At 37.9% G+C, this 21935-nt stretch overlaps 1 protein-coding gene, 1 long non-coding RNA gene and 1 pseudogene across 3 annotated transcripts in view; 1 reads left to right on the top strand and 2 right to left on the bottom strand.

Annotated features, from left to right (window-relative positions):
* LOC111540753 overlaps nt 1–21935 on the top strand; it is a 383731-nt gene that overhangs the window by 182078 nt on the left and 179718 nt on the right. The window lies entirely within an intron of this gene.
* The window catches only part of GRM5 (glutamate metabotropic receptor 5), a 585040-nt gene that overhangs the window by 96179 nt on the left and 466926 nt on the right, over nt 1–21935 (bottom strand). For both annotated transcript variants that reach the window (XM_023209216.1, XM_023209217.1), the window contains exon 5: nt 998–1244. In XM_023209216.1, the coding sequence (XP_023064984.1) occupies nt 998–1244 (247 nt within the window). The remainder of the gene's footprint in view (nt 1–997; nt 1245–21935) is intronic.
* Nucleotides 15955–16829, bottom strand: LOC111540752 (annotated as a pseudogene).

Genomic DNA, 21935 nt, shown 5'->3' on the forward strand with positions numbered 1-21935 from the left:
TGGGATAAGCTCCAGCTCATCTTAGAATATAGAATATAGAAGTGTGCTAAACCAAGGTTGCTGACAGAATGTGTGGGCACATGTGGTGCGAGTTGTTGAGGATTTATGAAACCTCTTGGCAGGGTCAACTACAAACAGAGTGTATAGACAGCTTTCCAAGCACAGTTGTTAAGTATGAACTATTGCTAGAAAAGCACTGAGAGACCAAAGGACCCTATTGTTTTGATACAAGGCTGAGTAAAGACTCAACCCTGCCACAACTCAAAATATCATTTCAATGGCATGATTCCTTATAGATTAAAAGTGTCTACAAGTCTTAAATGACTGTTTCGAGTCATTTAAGAATTTGCAGTAGAAGATAAATGTGAATTCTGGTAAGTTCTGGGTACTTAGTGATTTCTCTGGGGACTGACCTATAATTATGGGTTTATGTTCTTCAAGTTCCTCTATTAATAATGAAAGGTAAAATTTCAGAGAAAAAAACAATTTAGTCCCTAACAAGGAAGAAAGTGATCCAGCTGGAGAATAATAAAATAAAATATGACTTATAACTCACTTGCTGTAGGTACAGCAAACAATAGAACAGAACCTCAGCCCCATTTCTGGATTACCAGAAATCAAATTGTTCCTATTTCAGAATAGTTCTATTGCACAAGAAAATAGCCGAATACAGGGAATAACATGACAAGTATGTGCAGAGAAACCACAGAGATGATTTTTATTTATCTATGATCATGTGAGGTTCCTGTCTCTTAGTTTAGGTGTCTGAAATGTGATAATTCCCAAAGCACATTTTGGACATCAGCACCAATGCTTTTTTCCTGGCCACAGGAAATGGGGCTTCTTCTCTCTTTATCTTTGCTCATTTGGGATGTCAGGGAAGGGGAAACATGACCAGGAATCCTAGATTAACCACAAAGGAGAGAAAGAGACATTTCAGGATCAAGTGTTGGCTGTTGTTCAGTCTCTACTCTCTAGAGGAGAATCGTAACAATACCTTCCTGGAGAGTCTCCGTTCTCATCGAATAGGATCGTATCTCCAGAAACCCCAGTAAAATTGGTTTTCATCAGGGACTCCAAAAGTTTCCGTCCATCAATTGGCTTCATTGCATCACAGAGTCCTGCATAGCCTGGGCAGAGGGACATCTGCATGTTGTGGAGCCCATAGGCCATTGAATAGATGGCGTTGATCACAAATCCCATTTTGGAATCCTGAACATGATGTGTTTTCAGAGTCAGAGAACCTGTTGGGAAACAAATTAAGCATAGCTTTGAGATACAAATCTACTCTCGTCATATTCCTGGGTACTGAATAATGGGTTGCCTGTAATTAGAGAATGCACTGGAGCAAATTTATCAGAGTTAGATCCATGGGTAATACTGAGAAACAGTACCAACATAATGGGCCTAATACCTTCTGTATTCAGGTTTTTCTTCCAAAACTCTGAAAAAAGTTCTGAATCACCAACAGTAGCAAGAGCCACTTTCTTCCATAACCAAACTCTAAGTATGAATGCAGGGTAGAATTGTATTTCTGTACCACAAAATGTATCTTAAGGACAGATTCATTTCATTACTATCAGCTATGATAATATACCTTTTTGGTTCAGAAATCCTCAACAAACCTCCAGTTTCTAAACTATTATGTTCTCTTACCTGGTGATATTCCACCATCGATATAAATTTACCTATTTAGATTTATCTTCCAGTACTTCTAATCTCAAAGCATATGCTCTCTATAAACTGGCCTATTTGAAAGTTATAAAATATAACATTTAAACTCCTTTAATTCATTAATTAATTCAGTAAACATTTATTAGAGTCAGAATATGCACAAAGCTGTGTAATTTGTCATCTAGGGAAAAAAAGAAAATTTGAATATGGAGCTTGTACATAGGAAACTTGTCCAATAACAGAGATAAATTATGCAAATACAGTGAAAGGTAGAAGATAATAAATCTGTAAAACTTGTGGAGGTAAAATCTATAGAGGCCCAAAGGAGTGAGATATATCCCTTCTAATAGAAGGTTCTTGAGAACTAAAGAACTACAGGAACTAAAGTTTGTTATTGATGATTGATTTGACAAATATGGACTTAGTGCCTATTATTTCTAACTGCTTAGAATTTGCTCCGAGTGAGGGACATCATGCTGAACAAGACAGACGTGATTCTTGCTCTCATTTACTTAGAGTCTAGAGGGCAGATGAGCATCTATCTAAGCAGGCAATTACAATGTGTTTTGATAAGGGCTGAGATAGGACTGAATAGTGAATCAGACCTGGAAGCTCTCTGAAGCTGAGCTTTAGGCTAAATATCAATCAGATGAAGGAGGAGAAAGAGTGATCCAAGCATTTTTGAAGAATAACAGATAAGATAGAGCATGCTATGTTTGGGAGACTTTAAGGAAATCAATGACCAGCACAGAGAGTAGGAGGTAGGAGAAAGGAGAGAGCTGAAATGGTAGAGGAAGGCAGAGATGATTAAGCCATGTTAAGATTGCTGCATTTTGGCTAGGTGCAGTGGCTCACGCCTGTAATCCCAACACTTTGGGAGGCCGAGGCGAGGGGATCACTTTAGGTCAAGAGTTCAAGAACAGCCTAGCCAACATGGTGAAACCCCGTCTCTACTAAAAACACAAAATTAGCTGTGTGTGGTGTCGCTTGCCTTTAATCCCAGCTACTCAGGAGGCTGAGACATGAGAATTGCTTGAACCTGGGAGGTGCAGGTTTCAGTCATCCAAGATGGCACCATTGCACTCCAGTCTGGGCAACAAGGGGGAAAGTCAGTCAGTCTCAAAAAGAAAAAAAAAAAAAAGTTGCTGCACTTATCATAAGAGAATTGGGATCCACTGAAGTGTTGAAGCTAGGGAGGGACATGATCAGATTTCTGTTTTAGAAAGACTATTCTGACTACATTGTGGAGAAAGGTTTAAAGGGCTGTAGGAGTCGGGCTGTCAGGGAAACTCATTAAGAGGGAATGCAGTGATCCCAATGACAGAAGAAAATGTTCTTGCCTGTGGTAGAGGCCACGATTATGGCAAAGGTGTCTAGGAAGTGAAATCTATCCAGGTCTGGTGATTGTAGAATAAATAGGGTTAAGACATATAGAAAAAGTGTGGTTAAAAAAAAAAAAAAAAAAAAAAAAGGTGAAAGAAAATGCTGAGGTAAAGCTAGAGTTTATCATTTTGGAAGAAATGTTTCCTTTAAGATATTTTATTTTCCCCCCCAACAACAAACAACAACAACAACTCTCCAAAGATAGTATGGTGCTTTATGGCTTCCCAAATTGTAGAGGCCTATTATCTCCATCTTGATTGCTGGCCCAAATACTGACACCTTAAATTTCCCCAGTAGAGAGTCTCCCTAGAGAAACTGGCATAGTTCATTCTGACATAATATAAGATGGGAAATCCTGCTTCCATCTCAGGACTAGACAATGGTCCCAGGCTACACTCTAGGCAAATCTTACAATGTCCTTCCCCACACAGACGGGATTCGTATTTCATTTTACTTCACACTGCTGGAAATTCTATTATTCTAGTTGCCAAGTCAAACACTTTTGAATCACTTTTGACTCCTCTTTTTCCTTCATACCTTCATAACTCTTATTTATCTTCAAAATTTATGTGGAATTAGACTACTTAGCACTAATCTACTTCTACCAGACTCAGTATGTATCCTCCCCTGTCTAGATTATAGCAATAGTCTTCTAACTGGTTTCCTACTTTCTCCTTTTGCCCACCTTCCTTGCACTCCAGCCTGTTTTTAGCACAATAGCCATAATAATTCCCTTAAACAGAAGTCAGATCATGACAATCCTCTGATCAAACTTCCCAGTGACTTTTTTCTTATTACTAAAAGTAAAAGCCAAAGTCCTTGCAATGGCCTTCAAAGACATACAGAAGCCTGCCTCGTGGTATTTCACCCCCTTTTCCTTTGACTCAATCTCTTAATATTCTTCCCATAAATTATTCCACCCTAGACACACTGACCTTCTCCCACATCTTCAAATATGCTAGGCATGGCCCTGCCTCTGAGCCCTTGTAATTGCTGAGTCTTCTACCTGGAATGCTCTACCCACAAGATTTGTGCAGGACAGTTCTCCAAATGGCCTTGGACTGACCAAGTTTTCCTCCCTTTCTTGCTTGTAGTTCTCAACAGTAACTGTATGATGGTCTGATAATGTAATTTACTGAGATAGAGAGACTGGCTAGAAGAGCCTAGGCTCTGTTTCAGTCTCACCAGAACAGCATGTCCTTCAAAGATTTAACACAGTAAGTCATGTGACCCCAGGATATAACACCCAGTGCAGGCTGCTTTCCAGAGTCCCTTGTCTGCTATGCAAGTGGGTTACATGCAGTTGAGACTCCATCCACCCTAGGCAGCTTTCTGAGCCTTGGGGGAGCAGCTCACAATGAATCCTAGGCTTCTGATGTTTTTTTGCTGCCTATCTGTAAGTAATAAACCCATTTCACATAACTTGCATATGAGTATGTTCTGTCACACAAGTTGGTAACCAGTGCATAGTGAGCTTGCTTCACAAGTCACAGAGCATGTTTCCTTCCCAATTTATGACTTTACTCAGGCATTATCCTCTCTGTGAGACCTCCTCTGGATATCATGTTTAAATTGCATCTCTCCCTCCCCCAACCAATACTCCCTATCTTCTTTTGTGACATTATTTTCACCTTACCAACACCTAACATATTTTATAGATTTATCTTATTATCTTGCTTATTGGCTATCTCAAACACTACTCACTAAAATATAAGCTCTATAAAAACAGGGAGTTGTTTTGGTTTGTTTGTTTTTGTTTTTGTTTTTGTTTTGACATGGAGTCTCGCTCCATCACCCAGGCTGGAGTGCAGTGGCGAGATCTTGGTTCACTGCAAGCTCTGCCTCCCAGGTTCATGCGCTGGGACTACGGGCTCCCGCCACCACGCCCCACTAATTTTTTTTTGTATTTTTAGTAGAGACGGGGTTTCACTATGTTAGCCAGGATGGTCTTGATCTCCTGACCTCGTGATTGGTCCTGCCGGGATTACAGGCATGAGCCACCGGCACCCAGCCCTGATACTTTCTTTTTCATTCTCTACTCCGTGCCTAGAACAATGTCTGGCACACACTTGGCCACCAATAAATATTTGGTGAATGAATTAAATTAACAAACTGTCTTCTCTAGACTACCCTTCTATTTTACTTTTTCTCCCTAATCCTATACTAATACTAGTTCTAACCATTTTCTTCCTCTTACTTTTATTTAGGTTCAGGGGTAAATGTGCAGGTTTGTTACATGAGAAAATTTTGTTGCTGAGGATTGGTGTATAAATGATCCCATCACCAAGGTAGAGACCATAGTACCTGATAGGTAGCCTTCCAAACCATAGCTGCCTACCACCCTTCCTCTTCAAGCAGTCTCCAGTGTCTGTTATTTCCATATTTACGTCCATGTGTATTCAATGTTCAGCGCTCACTTATAAATGAGAACATGTAGTTTTTGGTTTTCTATTCCTGCATTAGTTCACTCAGTTTTTGAGTTTTGAGCTTGATCCATGTTGCAGCAAAGGACATGATTTTATTCTTTTTTATGGCTGTGTAATATTTCATGGTGGGTGTATATGTACCATATATTCTTTATCCAGTCCACCACTGATGGACATCTTGGTTGATTCCATGTATTCACTATTGTGAACAGCACTGTGATGAACATATAAGGGGATTTGTCTTTTTCATAGAATGAATGCTTTTCCCTTGCATATACACTCAATAGTGGGATTCATGTCTGTTCATATTATTTGCCCATTTTTAAATGGGATTGTGTTTTGTCTGTTGATTTAAGTTCTTTACACATTCTGGATATTAGACCTTTGTTGGATACATAGTTTACAAATATTTTCCCCAATTCTGTGGGTTGTCTGTTTACTCTACTGATAGTTTCCTTTGCTGTGTAGAAGCCCTTTGCTTAATTAGGTCCTATGCATCAATTTTTGTTTTTGTTGCAATTGCTGTGGGGGAATTTAGTCATAAATTCTTTGCTAAGGCTAATGTTCAGGATGGTATTTCTTAGGATTTCTTCTAGGGTTTTTATAGTTTTAGGTCTTACATTTAAGTCTCTAATCCATCTTGAGTTAATTTTTGCTTATGGTGACTGGTAGGAGTCCAATTTCAATCTTCTGCACACAGATAGCCAGTGATCCCAGCACCATTTCTTGGATAGGAAGTCCTTTCCCCATTGTTTGTTGTTATTGACTTTGTTGAGTATCAGTTCAGTATAAGTATGTGGTTTTGTTTCTGGGCTGTATATTCTGTTTTACTGGCCTACGTGTTTTTCTACCAGTACCATGCTGTTTTGGTTGCTGTAGTCTTGTAGTATAGTTTCAAGTTGGGTAGTGTGATGCCTCTGGCTTTGTTCATTTCGCTTGATTTGAGGTCTTTTTGGTTCTATATAAATTTTAGGATACATTTTTCTAATTCTGTGAAAAATGAAAGTTTGGTAGAAATGGCAGTGTATCTGTAAATTACTCTGAGTGGTATTGCCATTTTAACAATATTGGTTCTTCCTAACCATAGGCATAGAGTATTCTTCCATTTGTTTGTGTCATCTCTGATTTCTTTCAGCAGTGTTCTGTAATGCTTATAGAGATTTTTCACTTCCTTGGTAAGTAGTATTCCTAGTTATTCCTTATTATTTTTTTCTTTTTTGGCTATTTTAAATGAGATTGTGTTCTTGATTTTGCTCTGAGCTTGGACGTTATTGGTTTACAAAAATGCTACTGATTTTTGCACGTTGATTTTGGATCCTGAAACTTTACTGAAGTTGTTTATCAGTTCTAGAAGCCTTCTGGTGCAATCTATGGGGTTTTCTTGGTATAAATTCATATTGTCTGCAAAGAAAAGTAGCTTGACTTCGTCTCTTCCTATTTGGATGCCCTTTATTTCTGTCTCTTGCCCGATTGTTCTGCCTAGGACTTCCAGTACTACATTGAATACAAATGAAGAGAGTGGATATTCTTGTCTTGTTCCAATTCTCAGAGGGAATACTCCCAGCTTTTGCCTGTTTAGTATGTTGGCTGTGGATTTGTCATAGATGGCTCTTATTATTTTGATGTATGTTCCTTTGTTGCCTAACTTGTTCAGAGTTTTTAACATGAAGTGATGTTGAATTTTATGGAAGGCTTTTTCTGCATCTATTGAGATGATCATGTGGTTTTTGTTACTTCTGTTGTTGTGGTAAATCACATTTATTGATTTGCATATGTTAAACTAACCATGACTCCCAGGAATAAGGCCTACTTGATGGTGGTTAATTAACATTTTCATGTGCTTCTGAATTCTGTTTGCTACTATTTTTTGAGGATTTTTGCATATATGTTTATCAGGAATATGAGCCTGTTGTTTTCTTTTATTGTTGTGTCTCTGCCAGGCTTTGGTATCAGGATGATGCTGGCTTTGTAGAATGAGTTAGGGAGGAGTATCTCCTCCTTGTATTTTTGGAATAATTTTAGTAGGACTGATACTAGCTCTTCTTTGAACATCTGGTAGAATTTGGCTTTGATTCTATTGGGCCCAGGACTTTTTTCAGCTGGGAGGCTTTTTATTTCTGATTCAATTTCACAATTTGTTATTGATCTGTTCAGAATTTTCATTTCTTCCTAGTTCAATCTTGAGAGTCTGGGTGTTTTCAGAAATTTACCTATTTGTCCTAGGTTTTCTTGTTTGTGTGCATAGTGATGTTTATAGTAGTCTCTGAGAATATTTTGTATGTCCGTGGGGTCAGTTGTAATGTCACCTTTGTCATTTCTAATTGTGTTTATTTGGATCTTCTCTTTTTTTCTTTATTAACCCAGCTAGCAGCCTATTAATCTTATTTAATCTTTCAAAAAACAAACTTTGTGTTCATCGATGTTTTGTATGGATTTTCACATCTCAATTTCAATCAGTTCAGTTCTAATTTTGATTATTTCTTATCTTCTCCTAGTTTTGATGTTGTTTTGCTTTTGTTTTTCTAGTTCCTCTTCCTTTCCTAGGTGTGATATTAGGTTGTTAATTTGAGATGATTCTAACTTTCTGATGTAGGCATTTAGTGCTATAAACTTTCCACCTAACAATGCTTTAGCTATGTCCCAAAGATTTGGGTATGTTATGCCTCTGTTTTCATTAGTTTCAAAGAATTTTTAGATTTCTGCTTTAATTTCTTTTTTTATCCCAGAGTCATTCAGGAGCATATGGTTTAATTTCCATGTAACTGAATGGTTTTGATAGATTTTCTTAGTAATGATTTTTAATTTTTATTTTGCTGTGGTCTGAGGGTGTGTTGGGTATGATGTCAATTTCTTTGAATCTGCTTGGACTTGCTTTATTCCTGAGCACATGCTCATCTTAGAATTATGTGCCATGTGCAGATGAGAAGAACATATATTCTGTTGGTTTTGGATGGACTGTTCTGTAGATGTGTAATTAGCTCCAACTGGTCAAGTGCCGAGTTTAAGTCCAGCATATCTTCATTAGTTTTGTGCCCTGATGATACATCTGACATTGTCAGTCGGGTGTTGAAGTTCCCCAAGATTATTGTGTAGCTTCCTAAATCTCTTCATAGATATCTAAAAACCTGTTTTATGAATCTGGGTACTTCAATGTTGGGTACATATACATTTTGGATAGTTGAGTCTTCTTGTTTGTATTGTAACTCTTACCATTATACAATATGTATGTTGTCTTTTTAAAAATTATCGTTGGTTTAATGTCTGTTTTATACAAGAAAAGCTACCCCTGCAGTTTTTTGTTTTCCATTTGACTGATAGATCTTTCTCCATGTCTTTAGTTTTAGCCTGTGGGTGTTGTTAGTTGAGACAGGTCTCTTGAAGTTAGCAGACAGTTGGGTCTTGCTTCTCTATCCAACTTGCCATTTTATGCCTTTTAAGTGGGGACATTAACACATTTACACTCAGGATATAAATTGATGTGTGAGAATTTGATCCTGTTATTGTGCTAGTAGCTGCTAACCATTTTTAAAGGATCCAAGAACACTTCCTTCATGAAGACCACCATGATTGCAGATATTAAAATTAAGTTGCACTTTGAACTCTGGATCATTTTCTCTAGACCTTTCTCTGACACTCTATATTCTTTATTATAGAATTGTGGAAATACTTTAGGGGAGCAGAGTTGGAAACATTCATTTCATAGGTCAGTCTTATACTTACCTTTCCCTATTTAACATGCTAAGTAAAGAAGAGTTTTCTCACTTGATTGATTCTATTTCCAGAAGACTGGGTATTCAGTGGCAATCTCTGAGGCCACACTTAGGTGCTTTACCTTGACCCTAAGCCATGTTCTGCAACTCAGCCTCCCAATCACTATCAGAGTACAGCAGTACATGTTTTTCTGACTGTTATAAAAGGTGTTGGTTTGAGTCTCATTCTTTTATTTTTCTCTCTTATGAACAGGGTATGGAGATCTATGTTTGAATCCTGTTCTGTGTCTTCCTGGCTCTGTGACTTGGACAGGTTACTTCAGTTACTTAACATTCAGTTTAATCATCTGCCAAATGATGACCCTCATTTTACAAGGATGATATGAGAATTAAATGTTATAGAAAAGTCATAAGTATCTCACACAGAGCCTGGCACAAGATGCTTCATAAGTAGTAACTATATCAAAATGTAAATCATACTAACCTTTAGTAACTATATATTTCTGGTCAAGACTTTAGAGTATAAAAGTAAGTGAAAGGTCTCACCTGATGTGATACCCATTAGACTCTCAGGCAATCACTGTTTAGCTTTTATTTCTGATTTTTATTTATGCCTTGTCCACAATAGACAGCAACTGGCACAAAGGCAAATTTGAGCCTTTTTAATTTGTAAATTAAATCACAGTGTTTAGGGCATGGTTACTGTACTGTTTATTGAATTGAATGGGGAAAATATTGACAATTTGCATTTGTTTGGCACTTTTCAGCATAATTTTGCATTTATCTGTTATGTGCCTCAACACTGCAAGATAGACATGGACAGCAGAAATTATCCACACTGTATATATAAAGAAACTGAGCTGTAGACAAGTGAAGTCGATTTCCCATGGTCACTCAGAGAGTAAAACTCAAAAGTAGACAGAAACTTCTAATGTCATGACTAGTTTTCTTGTTATACTATATTGTTATTCTTTGGAAAGAAGAAATCCCTGTATCACCTTTTAAAAAATTATTCTAAATAAGAGATAAACTTAGGGAAAACAAATGGTAACAGTATTGAATTTTTCCTATACAGTTCCATGCGTCTGTTCTCTCAGATAAATGCCTGCTAGCACTGCCCAAGACCTGGGCCCAGATATGTACAGAAGGGGCCAATCAACGCAAGAGCTTAAACACTGACGGATGCATATGTTTTTTCACAGTTTGTTAAATCATTTGTTATTATTGAGCATCTGGAAACAACTGGCCTATTTGAGTGGCATTAGGATCTTGTAGAAGTGCCTGGTGACTATTTTTTCCTAATCACCCAAAGGCCTAAGTGATTGCAGATTCCTCCCCATCAAAATAATAATAAAAAAATAACAATAATTGGAAAACCAACAAAATACCAGAAGAGAACAAATAGAAGTTTAACTTTTGTAATTAATTTCTTATTAAGTCATTTGGATGCTTATATATTTTGCAGAAAGAAATCATAATTTATTTTAGCATTCATGAGGCATCAGGAGTTCAGTTCATAGAAATCCAAGTTTAAATTCTGCCTGTGCCATTTCACCTACTTTCCAGCCTTCTTCCTCCACCAGAGAAAGAAGCACATGGCTGACCTTTCACCTTCTTCAGGTAGCTGAGAGAGCTCTATTGAAATGTGTGCTAACAAAATCAGGACTTTACAAAATGCTTTAATCTCACAAAACTCAATGAGCTAGGGGCTATTTCCACTATAGATTAAGAAACTAAAGAAAAAAAATTAAATTAAAAAAAAATCAAAGTTACTGTGAATAGCTGGCAAGCTTAGCTTTTTTTTTTTTTTTAATTGGGGCCAGTGGTGGTTGGTATCCACATTTACAAGAGACATTTGTTAATACATTAGTCTCAAGATTATAGATGTGGTGAATATATTGGTAAATTGGGGAATTCTCTTGCCTCTTATTTCTGTGGGTTTAGGTCCCCATCTATCTCCACTCCCCCCATAATTCCACACATGGCTGAAGGGGGTGAATGTGCAAGATGACATTGCACTTTGTGTAGAGAATGCCTCTCAACTATTAAGAACAGCAGAATGTAGCATATAAGAGCACAGATTCTGGAAGTAGACAGAAGGTTATAATCATAGTTCTGCCATTTTCTTCTGTTCATTGTTACTAGTAAGTTAGTTAACCTCTCTGTGCCTGAAAAAGATGGTTTTAAAAATAGTATCTAGCAAATTTAGATGATACTTTTTTTTTTTTTTACTTAAACAAGTTTATACTAACAAAGCATTTGATAAAATAAATTGATTTATGTTACCTCGTCCCTGACCTAAGTTTTGTTAATAATAATATGATTTATTTCTTCACATTCAAAATATAAAGATCTGGGAGAAGTATGTTGCCAGAGGCATTAGCGAGTGCAAATATGCCTAATATGTTCTTTGAGGAATAAAAGAAATGCTGAAGCATAATAAGGGGAAGAGAAGTAGGATATGAGGCAAGAGAGAAGGGGGTTGGATGAGGTAGTGCTTTGGAGTGGTTTTTTTTTTTTTTTTTTTTCCAGAGAAACATTACTATCTGATTTTCATTAATTTTTTTTTTTTTTTACTTTGCTGCATGGAAAATAGAACAAGAGTGGGAAAATGGGGAAACGCAGGAAATACTGTGACAGAATGCTAAGAGATTATGGTAGCTTAGTCTATTGCAGGATTCTGAACATATTTCGAAAGCATAGAGAATAGAATGTACTAACGGATAGGATGTTGAGTGTTAGGAAAAATAATGAAGGATGAGTCCAAGTATTCAGTTAAGTAAGTAGACAGATTAGAGTGTCATTAGTTGAGAAGTGAGAAATCACTAATACATAATTATGATTCTGTTCTGTTTCCCTATAATACTGGTACTGACTTTTATCATATATTAAACATTCAAAACAAAAATTGCCTGTTTACATAACTATCTCTAACCTGGATCTAAGGCTCAGTTTTGCTGTCTTGTAACATTGGTGGTGATCTGTCACTGATTTCCAGGACACTGTGGGCTCCCTAGAGACAAGGATTCTGTGTTTTTTACAGATGTAGCCCTTGTGCCTAGCATAGCACCTGACACACAATTGGCTCTATTAATATATGTTAAGTACATGAATGAGGCCAAAGGGATGACAGGATACCTCAAGGAGTGTGATCAAATAACAAGTCTCATTCTCAGATTGTCAAGTCAGTTTACCAGACAGAAAGCATTCCTTTGTAGAATAGCACTTGTTTAAACAAAACTAAACATAGCAATGCCAATTTACAGCAGGATCTGTTAGGTGGACCAGACAATCCCATCAAGCAATCTCATGTATTTTCACCATCTAATAAAACTACATGGGAAAAATTTTGGTCCAATCAAGATGGAGTAAGCACACTCTGATTCTCCCACTGAATACAGCTAAAAATCCTGGACGGAGCTGGAGAAGCTAGTTGAAAACTCTGAAAAATAAGTAGTAATAAGTGGATTGGGGAAAAATAACAGAACTCAAAACATCACTGAATCAGGCGTGATTTTCCCCTATATCTTCAGATTTAGACTCAAAAGCAGCCAAATCATGGAACTATGCACCAGATGCAAGCAGAAAAAGCTCCAAGAAAAGTTCTTTATTTCCAATCTGAGGAATAGAAAATGGCACCCTACAAATCAGAGAGAGTGGAGAAAGTTGTATTTTTGTTTTTTTGTTTCCTTCTATTCAAGCCCCCAGGTAACCCTGGCAAGGTGATAGCAAGTGGTGGTGGCAAAGGCAAAAGTGTCTGGGTGGATGCTTTTAACTCTAAGGATGGAAACCCTTCTCTGTGACCAAAGGAACTATATCCCAAGAGTGTGTGTGTGGGGCAGGGGGGGAATTCTCTGTTGGTTTGTTCCTTTCTCTAGCCTTTCCCCACTTGGTTCCCATGGCAGGGTGATCTCAGGAACAGAAAGTGAGAGGCAGAGGTGAAAATTAAACTCTCTGATCTTTAGCCAGAGGGCCAGGAGGTGGGTGGGAGAGACTGGAACCTGGAGTGGGACAGGGAGACAGTAAGGGCAGGGAGGTGGGGAGTGCTAAGAAAGTGGTTCTATAGCATTGAGTATGAATTCTTAGTTTCCCCCTAAGTTGTACAGGCATTGATTTGACTCTGGTCAGCATACCAACCTTTTGAGAACTAAACTATGGGATGGAAAAATGCCCAGAGCTAAAGACTGACCACTTGATGAGGCATATGTTTGATAAACTTTGATAGCACTGCAAAGGCTTTGAAAACTGAGAGTTGAAGGTGCAGCATAAGAAGGTAAGTGGGAACTTAAAGACTAATCAGGTTGTTTGCCTATACTTAAAAACAAACAAACAAACAAACAAAAACAGTATTCTCCATTAGATTTAAATAGCACCCAAAATTTCATAACATTATATTTGAAATGTTCAGAATATGGCAACTGTATACAATTATTTGGGAGTGATGTAAAGAGCCCAGAAACTTTTACTAATCTTCTGGCTTCATTTCGAAATTCAGACTGTTGATACCATCTTTCTTTAATGATTTAGTAGAACTCATTGAGTTATATTCAATTCTTTGTTCTTGCTGCTTTGGCCCTAGAGAGAAATTCTGGCTCATTAAATAATTTATTAGTTGACTCATTCAGAGATTAAGTCATTGATTAAAAAGACATTTATTGAGTACTTACTGCATGTCAGACACTGTGCTGGATGCTGCTGACAGAAACACAAGTAAGATGAATCTGTGTCCTCAAAAAAAAAAAAAAAAAATTCACCATATAAGGTATGAGCTCAGTGGTAGAAGCTTGTGGGGACCAAAGGAGTTTCATCTTATTAGGCAAACTTTAAAGTCTTAAATGCACATAATAAAATGCTTTGTTTTATTCAAAGTTCTTTTCTTATCCAGTAAATGGTAGGTATGTTAATTAGTTGGCATGATAGTGCACCAAAGAACAGGACTTCATTCAGTAGTATTTACTTCGTTCAACGATTATTTTTTAGGCTCTGCTGTGAGCCAGGATTAACCTAGCCATGAGGTTCTGTACCAAGCAGACTTACCAGGCACTCTCTGGCTGGATCAGCCTCACAGCAGCATGTAGAGAGGAAATGGAAGCAGGAAAGGGCTGCTCTTCCTTCTTTTTTTCTTTATTCTAAACTAGATCCTTGAGTTAGACCACTTAATATTCATTCCTAATTTTCATATTGTTTAAACAAATCAGAAGCCTCCAAGAGGATTAGCAGAAACTACAACTCTCCAATCTGTGATTACAATTTAACTTTACGGTCCCTCAAAACATGTTCTTTAATTCATCTGGGAAACCAGAACTTTGAAGCCTAGTAGCTGTTAAACAAAGGAAAATCAGACTGTCTTAACAGTGCAGAATCAAAGAATGTCTGAGATAAAAGAGATTTCAGAGAGCATCTACTTTACAAGCTGAAGAAAGGAAGCCCTTGGGCTGAATTTGGCCTTTAGATATGTTGTATTTGGCCTAAATGCCATTTTATGGAAATTTCACATGAATATCTAGCTTTGTGGATTCTCTTGATAATCAGAAGATATGACAACACGAGCTCCATTTTCTCACATGGCAAATGTGAGACCCTGTCTCATCCAAGATTGTGACCTTCTAATTTGGTCCAATAATATTACAGATAAGGAAAATAAGACCAAGAGGATTTACCTAAAGTCATATCTTTAGTTAGTAGAAGCTAGCCTCAGAATACTTGCCTCCTAATTTCTTGAATAGTGCTTTTTTCATTATGTGAGGCTAAGGAACCATTGTTTAAGAATGATTTCGGCAAATTAACTCATGACCATAGAGTAATAAAACAAGCAGCAGTTTATTTATTTTTTTTTAATCTTGAGTTAATTATTTGTGTTAGTTCTTATTCTAGGTACTAAAATACTTTCAGATTGTTCTCACGGTTTCTTCTGTACCCATTAGTAAGGGAAGGATAGTAAAAGGAAGGAAGATATAAGGGAAGGGATCCAAGTATTTTCTTGGAAGATGATTATAAAATCTGGAAGATACCATTGGATAACATACTATAACATTGCAATGAAAAAGAAAACTGCAGTGAATCAAATTCTCCCTACTCTCATTTATTTTGTGAATCTACTAATTCTTTATGCATATGGCAAATGGATTTCAGTTATGCACAGTGGATGATACCATATTTTTTCTGCTGTGACAGAAGGGCAGGACATCCCTCCAAGCCAGAATTAATCTTTTGTCATTATATGCTCCCACAGAAATGTGTTTATATCTCTATTACAACACACAATACTCTCTGCCATGCATTAGAATTTTCTGTGTGCTTGTCTGTGCCCACCACAGAGTAAGAACTCCCTGAAGGCTAACATTTGTTATGTTTATCTTGGATCTTCCATAGTTTCTAACACCATGGCTTAGACTAGGCAATCCATTTCTTCATTTTGCATTTGCTAAATGCCTATTCTGTGCAAAAGCCTCTAAACATATCATGGAATTCAGAGATTACTTCAGAGTAGAAAATCAGCCCTATATGGATCAGATACACATTGATCTTGTTTATCATTGTATTTCCAGCACCCAGAACACTATTCAACATTGTCAGTAATATAAACAGTGGATCATACTTATGATGGTTGAAGGTGGAATAGACTTACTCTATGGAATCTAACAGAAAGTGGGCCCAACAGAGAAATGAATGTTACAATGAAGGTGCATAGAAACTGATGTTTATTTTCCATCAACCATTTTTCCATGTTGCTTAGGAGCCCATGCAAGAACAGATTAAGACTATTCAGTGGTTGCTCCTACCCATTCAGTGGCCTGAGCAGTGGGAGCTGCAGACCAATCTTCTGTGGCAGGCTCAGCACTCCAGTCTTCAGTAGGGAACTGCTGAATAGGCATAGAGGGCACCTGCACACCTTCAGACCAGTCTGAAGCCTCAGGCTGAGTAGCAGTGATCTCAGGAGCTGGAGCAGTCCATTCACCCTGAAATTCCTCCTTGGTCACTGCCTTTTCAGCAGGAGCCTGCTCTTCTTTTTCAATCTCTTCAGGATCTCTGTAGAAGTAGAGATCAAGCATGACCTCCCACGGTGTTCACGGGAAATGGTGCCATGCATGCACAGAACTTCCCGAGCCAGCATCCACCACATCAAACCCACTGAGTGAGCTCCCTTGTTGTTGTATGGGATGGCAATGTCCACAGAGCACAGAGGAGAATCTGTGTTACACAGAGCAATGGTAGGTAGGTTAACATAAGATGCCTCCATGAGAGGCTGGTGGTCAGCCCTGGGGTCAGTAACCACGAGAAGCTGTGGCTCCTGGAAGGCTGCCTGGATCTGGTTAGTGAAGGTTCCAGGAGTGAAGCGGCCAGCAGTTGGAGTGGCTCCAGTGGCAACAGCAAACTTCAGCACGGCCCTCTGGCCGGTATTCCTGGAGGATATTACACTGACATCAGCAGGGTTTTCAATGTCAGCAATGGCACAAGCCGCCAGCAGAAGCTTCTCCCAGGTCCTCTTCAGATTTATGATGTAGATGCCATCACTTTTATAGATGTACTGTTCCATCTGGAAGTCAAGATTAGTGCCACCTAAGTAGGTTCCTGCCGCAAGGAACTTAAGGACATCCTCCTCCTTCATTTGCAGGACATCAAGGGCTCTTGACATTGTGAAAGTTTCCCTTTAAGTTATGACGGGAATCCAGAACAACGCCATATGGACCCCTCTGGTCTGCGCGGAAAGCAGATCAAGTTTAATAAAACAAATGACTAGCTATTGATTTAGAGCTTAGGTGGTGACTAGTGTTGTAGGGAAGAAAAAATATTCTATGAAAGGGCTGGAGTAACTGATGACATCACATAAATCATTCATCCCGTGCCTAACACTATACTGCCTATTCTTTGTCAGGCAGCATGGCAATACTGGAAACCCAGAGCTGTATCCACATGCCTGTAGAGACACCAGTTCCGAATATTTGCAGTATCTCCAGTTTATAATTGTGCCTGAAATACAGGCAGTTGACCTCTGAATGCTCATATTGAAATGCAAATGAACACAGCAGCTGCAGAAAGAAGAGGCTTCTTCAGGGAGCTTCAAAAATTCAACAGGGATTGCACACTTCTATGTGCAGAACACCAAATTTTAAATTTAAATGATTCACCATGAACAGCCGGTTGGCAGCCCTCTGATGGATATGTTATTTTAGATACCATATCTCTCATTCACATTACAGTATTTTGCAGAACTTCCATATGGTATGTAAATGAAAGGAGAATTCCACAGGGGCATGAGGGCTAATGGTTATGATATTATTTAAAAGCTTGTGTGGCAAAAACCATAGCATTAAAGTCTTCTTACTATACTAAGACCAAACTCCTAGACCAGACTTTTCCCACTTGGCCCTGTCTATCTTCATTGCCACCTTTCTTTTCCATGAGTTATATTTTAACTGTTTTGTAATGTTTCCTGAAGATGTGGCTTTCTCATTTTTGTCCAATTAGCTTCTCGTCATACGTTAAAACACAATCTAGCGGTCACTCTACGATGAATCCTTGATAGCGTTTCCCAGGTAGAATTGAAAATGATTCTTTTTTCAGGGCTCCCTCACTTTGAAAAGAAGGAAAATAATACTTTCTTTTAGAGTTGTGAGAATTAGAGATAATACATATGGAAGTTATGACCCCACAACAGGTACCAAATAATTAGAAACTTGTTGCTGTTATTATACATCTAGTACAATTTACATACATAAGATCACTATTAGTATATTTCTTTTTTTTATATACTTAAAGATAGTTTTATTTCCCACATGTAACATTTCTTTTTAATTTTAATTCTTTTTGGAAATGAGGTCTTGCTGTGTTCACAGGCTGGCCATGAACTCCTGGGCTTCAGAAGTCCTCCTGCCTCAGTCTCCCAAGTGGCTGGGACCAAAGGCATGCATCACTACATCCAGCTCAGAGATAACATTTTTATTTATTTTCCCTAGCAAATTTCTTTTTTTTTTCTTTTTTATTTTATTTTATTTTTTTTATTATACTTTAAGTTCTAGGGTACATGTGCATAACGTGCAGGTTTGTTACATATGTATACATGTGCCATGTTGGTGTGCTGCACCCATCAACTCGTCAGCACCCATCAATTCATCATTTATATCAGGTATAACTCCCCAATGCAATCTCTCCCCCCTCCCCCCTCCCCATGACAGGCCCCATTGTGTGATGTTCCCCTTCCCGAGTCCAAGTGAGCTCATTGTTCAGTTCCCACCTATGAGTGAGAACATGCGGTGTTTGGTTTTCTCTTCTTGTGATAGTTTGCTAAGAATGATGGTTTCCAGCTGCATCCATGTCCCTACAAAGGACGCAAACTCATCCTTTTTTATGGCTGCATAGTATTCCATGGTGTATATGTGCCACATTTTCTTAATCCAGTCTGTCACTGATGGACATTTGGGTTGATTCCAAGTCTTTGCTATTGTGAATAGTGCCGCAATAAACATACGTGTGCATGTGTCTTTGTAGTAGAATAATTTATAATCCTTTGGGTATATACCCAGCAGTGGGATGGCTGGGTCATATGGTACATCTAGTTCTAGATCTTTGAGGAATTGCCATACTGTTTTCCATAATGGTTGAACTAGTTTACAATCCCACCAACAGTGTAAAAGTGTTCCTATTTCTCCACATCCTCTCCAACACCTGTTGTTTCCTGATTTTTTAATGATTGCCATTCTAACTGGTGTGAGATGGTATCTCATTGTGGTTTTGATTTGCATTTCTCTGATGGCGAGTGATGATGAGCATTTTTTCATGTGTCTGTTGGCTGTATGAATGTCTTCTTTGGAGCAATGTCTGTTCATATCCTTTCCCCACTTTTTGATGGGGTTGTTTGTTTTTTTCTTGTATATTTGTTTGAGTTCTTTGTAGATTCTGGAAATTAGCCCTTTGTCAGATGAGTAGGTTGCAAAAATTTTCTCCCATTCTGTAGGTTTCCTGTTCACTCTGATGGTAGTTTCTTTTGCTGTGCAGAAGCTCTTTAGTTTAATTAGATCCCATTTGTCAATTTTGGCTTTTGCTGCCGTTGCTTTTGGTGTTTTAGACATGAAGTCCTTGCCCATGCCTATGTCCTGAATGGTACTACCTAGATTTTCCTCTAGGGTTTTTATGGCTGATACCATTCCTTCTGAAACTATTCCAATCACTAGAAAAAGAGGGAATCCTCCCTAACTCATTTTATGAGGCCAACATCATCCTGATACCAAAGCCTGGCAGAGACACAACAAAAAAAGAGAATTTTAGAACAATCTCCCTGATGAACATCGATGCAAAAATCCTCAATAAAATACTGGCAAACCGGATTCAGCAGCACATCAAAAAGCTTATCCACCATGATCAAGTGGGCTTCATCCCTGGGATGCAAGGCTGGTTCAACATTCGCAAATCAATCAACGTAATCCAGCATATAAACAGAACCAAAGACAAGAACCACATGATTATCTCAATAGATGCAGAAAAGGCTTTTGACAAAATTCAACAGCCCTTCATGCTAAAAACGCTCAACAAATTCGGTATTGATGGAACGTACCTCAAAATAATAAGAGCTATTTATGACAAACCCACAGCTAATATCATACTGAATGGGCAAAAACTGGAAAAATTCCCTTTGAAAACTGGCACAAGACAGGGATGCCCTCTCTCACCACTCCTATTCAACATAGTGTTGGAAGTTCTGGCTAGGGCAATCAGGCAAGAGAAAGAAATCAAGGGTATTCAGTTAGGAAAAGAAGAAGTCAAATTGTCCCTGTTTGCAGATGACATGATTGTATATTTAGAAAACCCCATCGTCTCAGCCCAAAATCTCCTTAAGCTGATAAGCAACTTCAGCAAAGTCTCAGGATACAAAATTAATGTGCAAAAATCACAAGCATTCTTATACACCAGTAACAGACAAGCAGAGAGCCAAATCAGGAATGAACTTCCATTCACAATTGCTTCAAAGAGAATCAAATACCTAGGAATCCAACTTACAAGGGATGTAAAGGACCTCTTCAAGGAGAACTACAAACCACTGCTCAGTGAAATCAAAGAGGACACAAACAAATGGAAGAACATACCATGCTCATGGATAGGAAGAATCAATATCATGAAAATGGCCATACTGCCCAAGGTTATTTATAGATTCAATGCCATCCCCATCAAGCTACCAATGAGTTTCTTCACTGAATTGGAAAAAACTGCTTTAAAGTTCATATGGAACCAAAAAAGAGCCCGCATTGCCAAGACAATCCTAAGTCAAAAGGACAAAGCCGGAGGCGTCACACTACCTGACTTCAAACTATACTACAAGGCCACAGTAACCAAAACAGCATGGTACTGGTACCAAAACAGAGATATAGACCAATGGAACAGAACGGAGTCCTCAGAAATAATGCCACACATCTACAACCATCTGATCTTTGACAAACCTGACAAAAACAAGAAATGGGGAAAGGATTCCCTATTTAATAAATGGTGCTGGGAAAATTGGCTAGCCATAAGTAGAAAGCTGAAACTGGATCCTTTCCTTACTCCTTATACGAAGATTAATTCAAGATGGATTAGAGACTTAAATGTTAGACCTAATACCACTATTAGTATATTTCTATAATGAACACACTCCATTTTGAAACTTTGAGAATTACTCTGCTTATTTATTCACACAGTGTTCTAGAGTTTATGCTTCCGACAATGAGATGCAAAAAATGTAAGTTCCTTTAAGATTTTATTTCTAATTAAAAATAATGAGCATGCTAAATGAGAATTCCATCTCTTATAATAAGCACTGTAATTGAAATGAAGTAGAAAATTGCAAAAACGAATTACATTGCAGTACGTAAACCTTCTACAAAGAATTGAACCAGAAAATGCAGAGTTCACAAATTGCACACGTGGGAGATTAATCATCATCTCTAATACAAGAGATTTGATTAGGGTAGAAAGTAGATCTGTATAAAATGTTTAATATTGAATCATTTTTATCAAAAAGTATTTTATGAAGCTCCCTCTTCTGAGTGTAGTGGCCATTGTACCAATGGTACAAATTTTGTAAAGTACAGATATTCCTTTAAAATCACAATGTTATTTTCAACCGTGACAATAATTATTTTCTATAAGCCATTTTACTCTGAAATATTTCAAAGGTAGCCACTAAAGAAGAGATAGGAGAGGAAAGTATCCCACAGGTGCTACATTCTAGGTGCTTTACACTTATGACCTCATGTAGCCCTCACAGCAAACACATAAGCTAAGCATCATTTTCTACCCTTGCTTAGATGAGAACATTTGGGCTCCAAGAGTTAGAATAAAATGTTAAATGACATAAAGCTAAAACATAGTTGGGGAGAATTTCAAACACAGTTCAATCTGACCCCTTCGACTATGCCATCTGCAGTATACCTAAACTTCTGCAGTATACCTAAAAGGAACATTTTCTAAATTATTATCATATTTAAGAAGAAGTAACAAAGATAAGAAATTGCTTAAATACACTATCTACCTTACCATTATGAATACACATTTATTTCACTGTAACCCAGATTTGAATTCCCTTGATGTATGGGATCACACAGCTCAGCACATAGCTCAAGAGCTGCATGCTGGAGGGAGCTACGAGGAAGGGGTGGGGGTGGTAGACACCTGCCTTCTGACATCTGATCTTTTAATCAAAACCTGATATATATGCATTTATTTATTCAATGAGTATGTATTGAGCGCCAACTGTGTGCCAGGGTTTTCC

The sequence above is a fragment of the Piliocolobus tephrosceles genome, chromosome 13 (assembly GCF_002776525.5).
Source record: "Piliocolobus tephrosceles isolate RC106 chromosome 13, ASM277652v3, whole genome shotgun sequence".
NCBI classification, from domain to species: Eukaryota; Metazoa; Chordata; class Mammalia; order Primates; family Cercopithecidae; genus Piliocolobus; species Piliocolobus tephrosceles.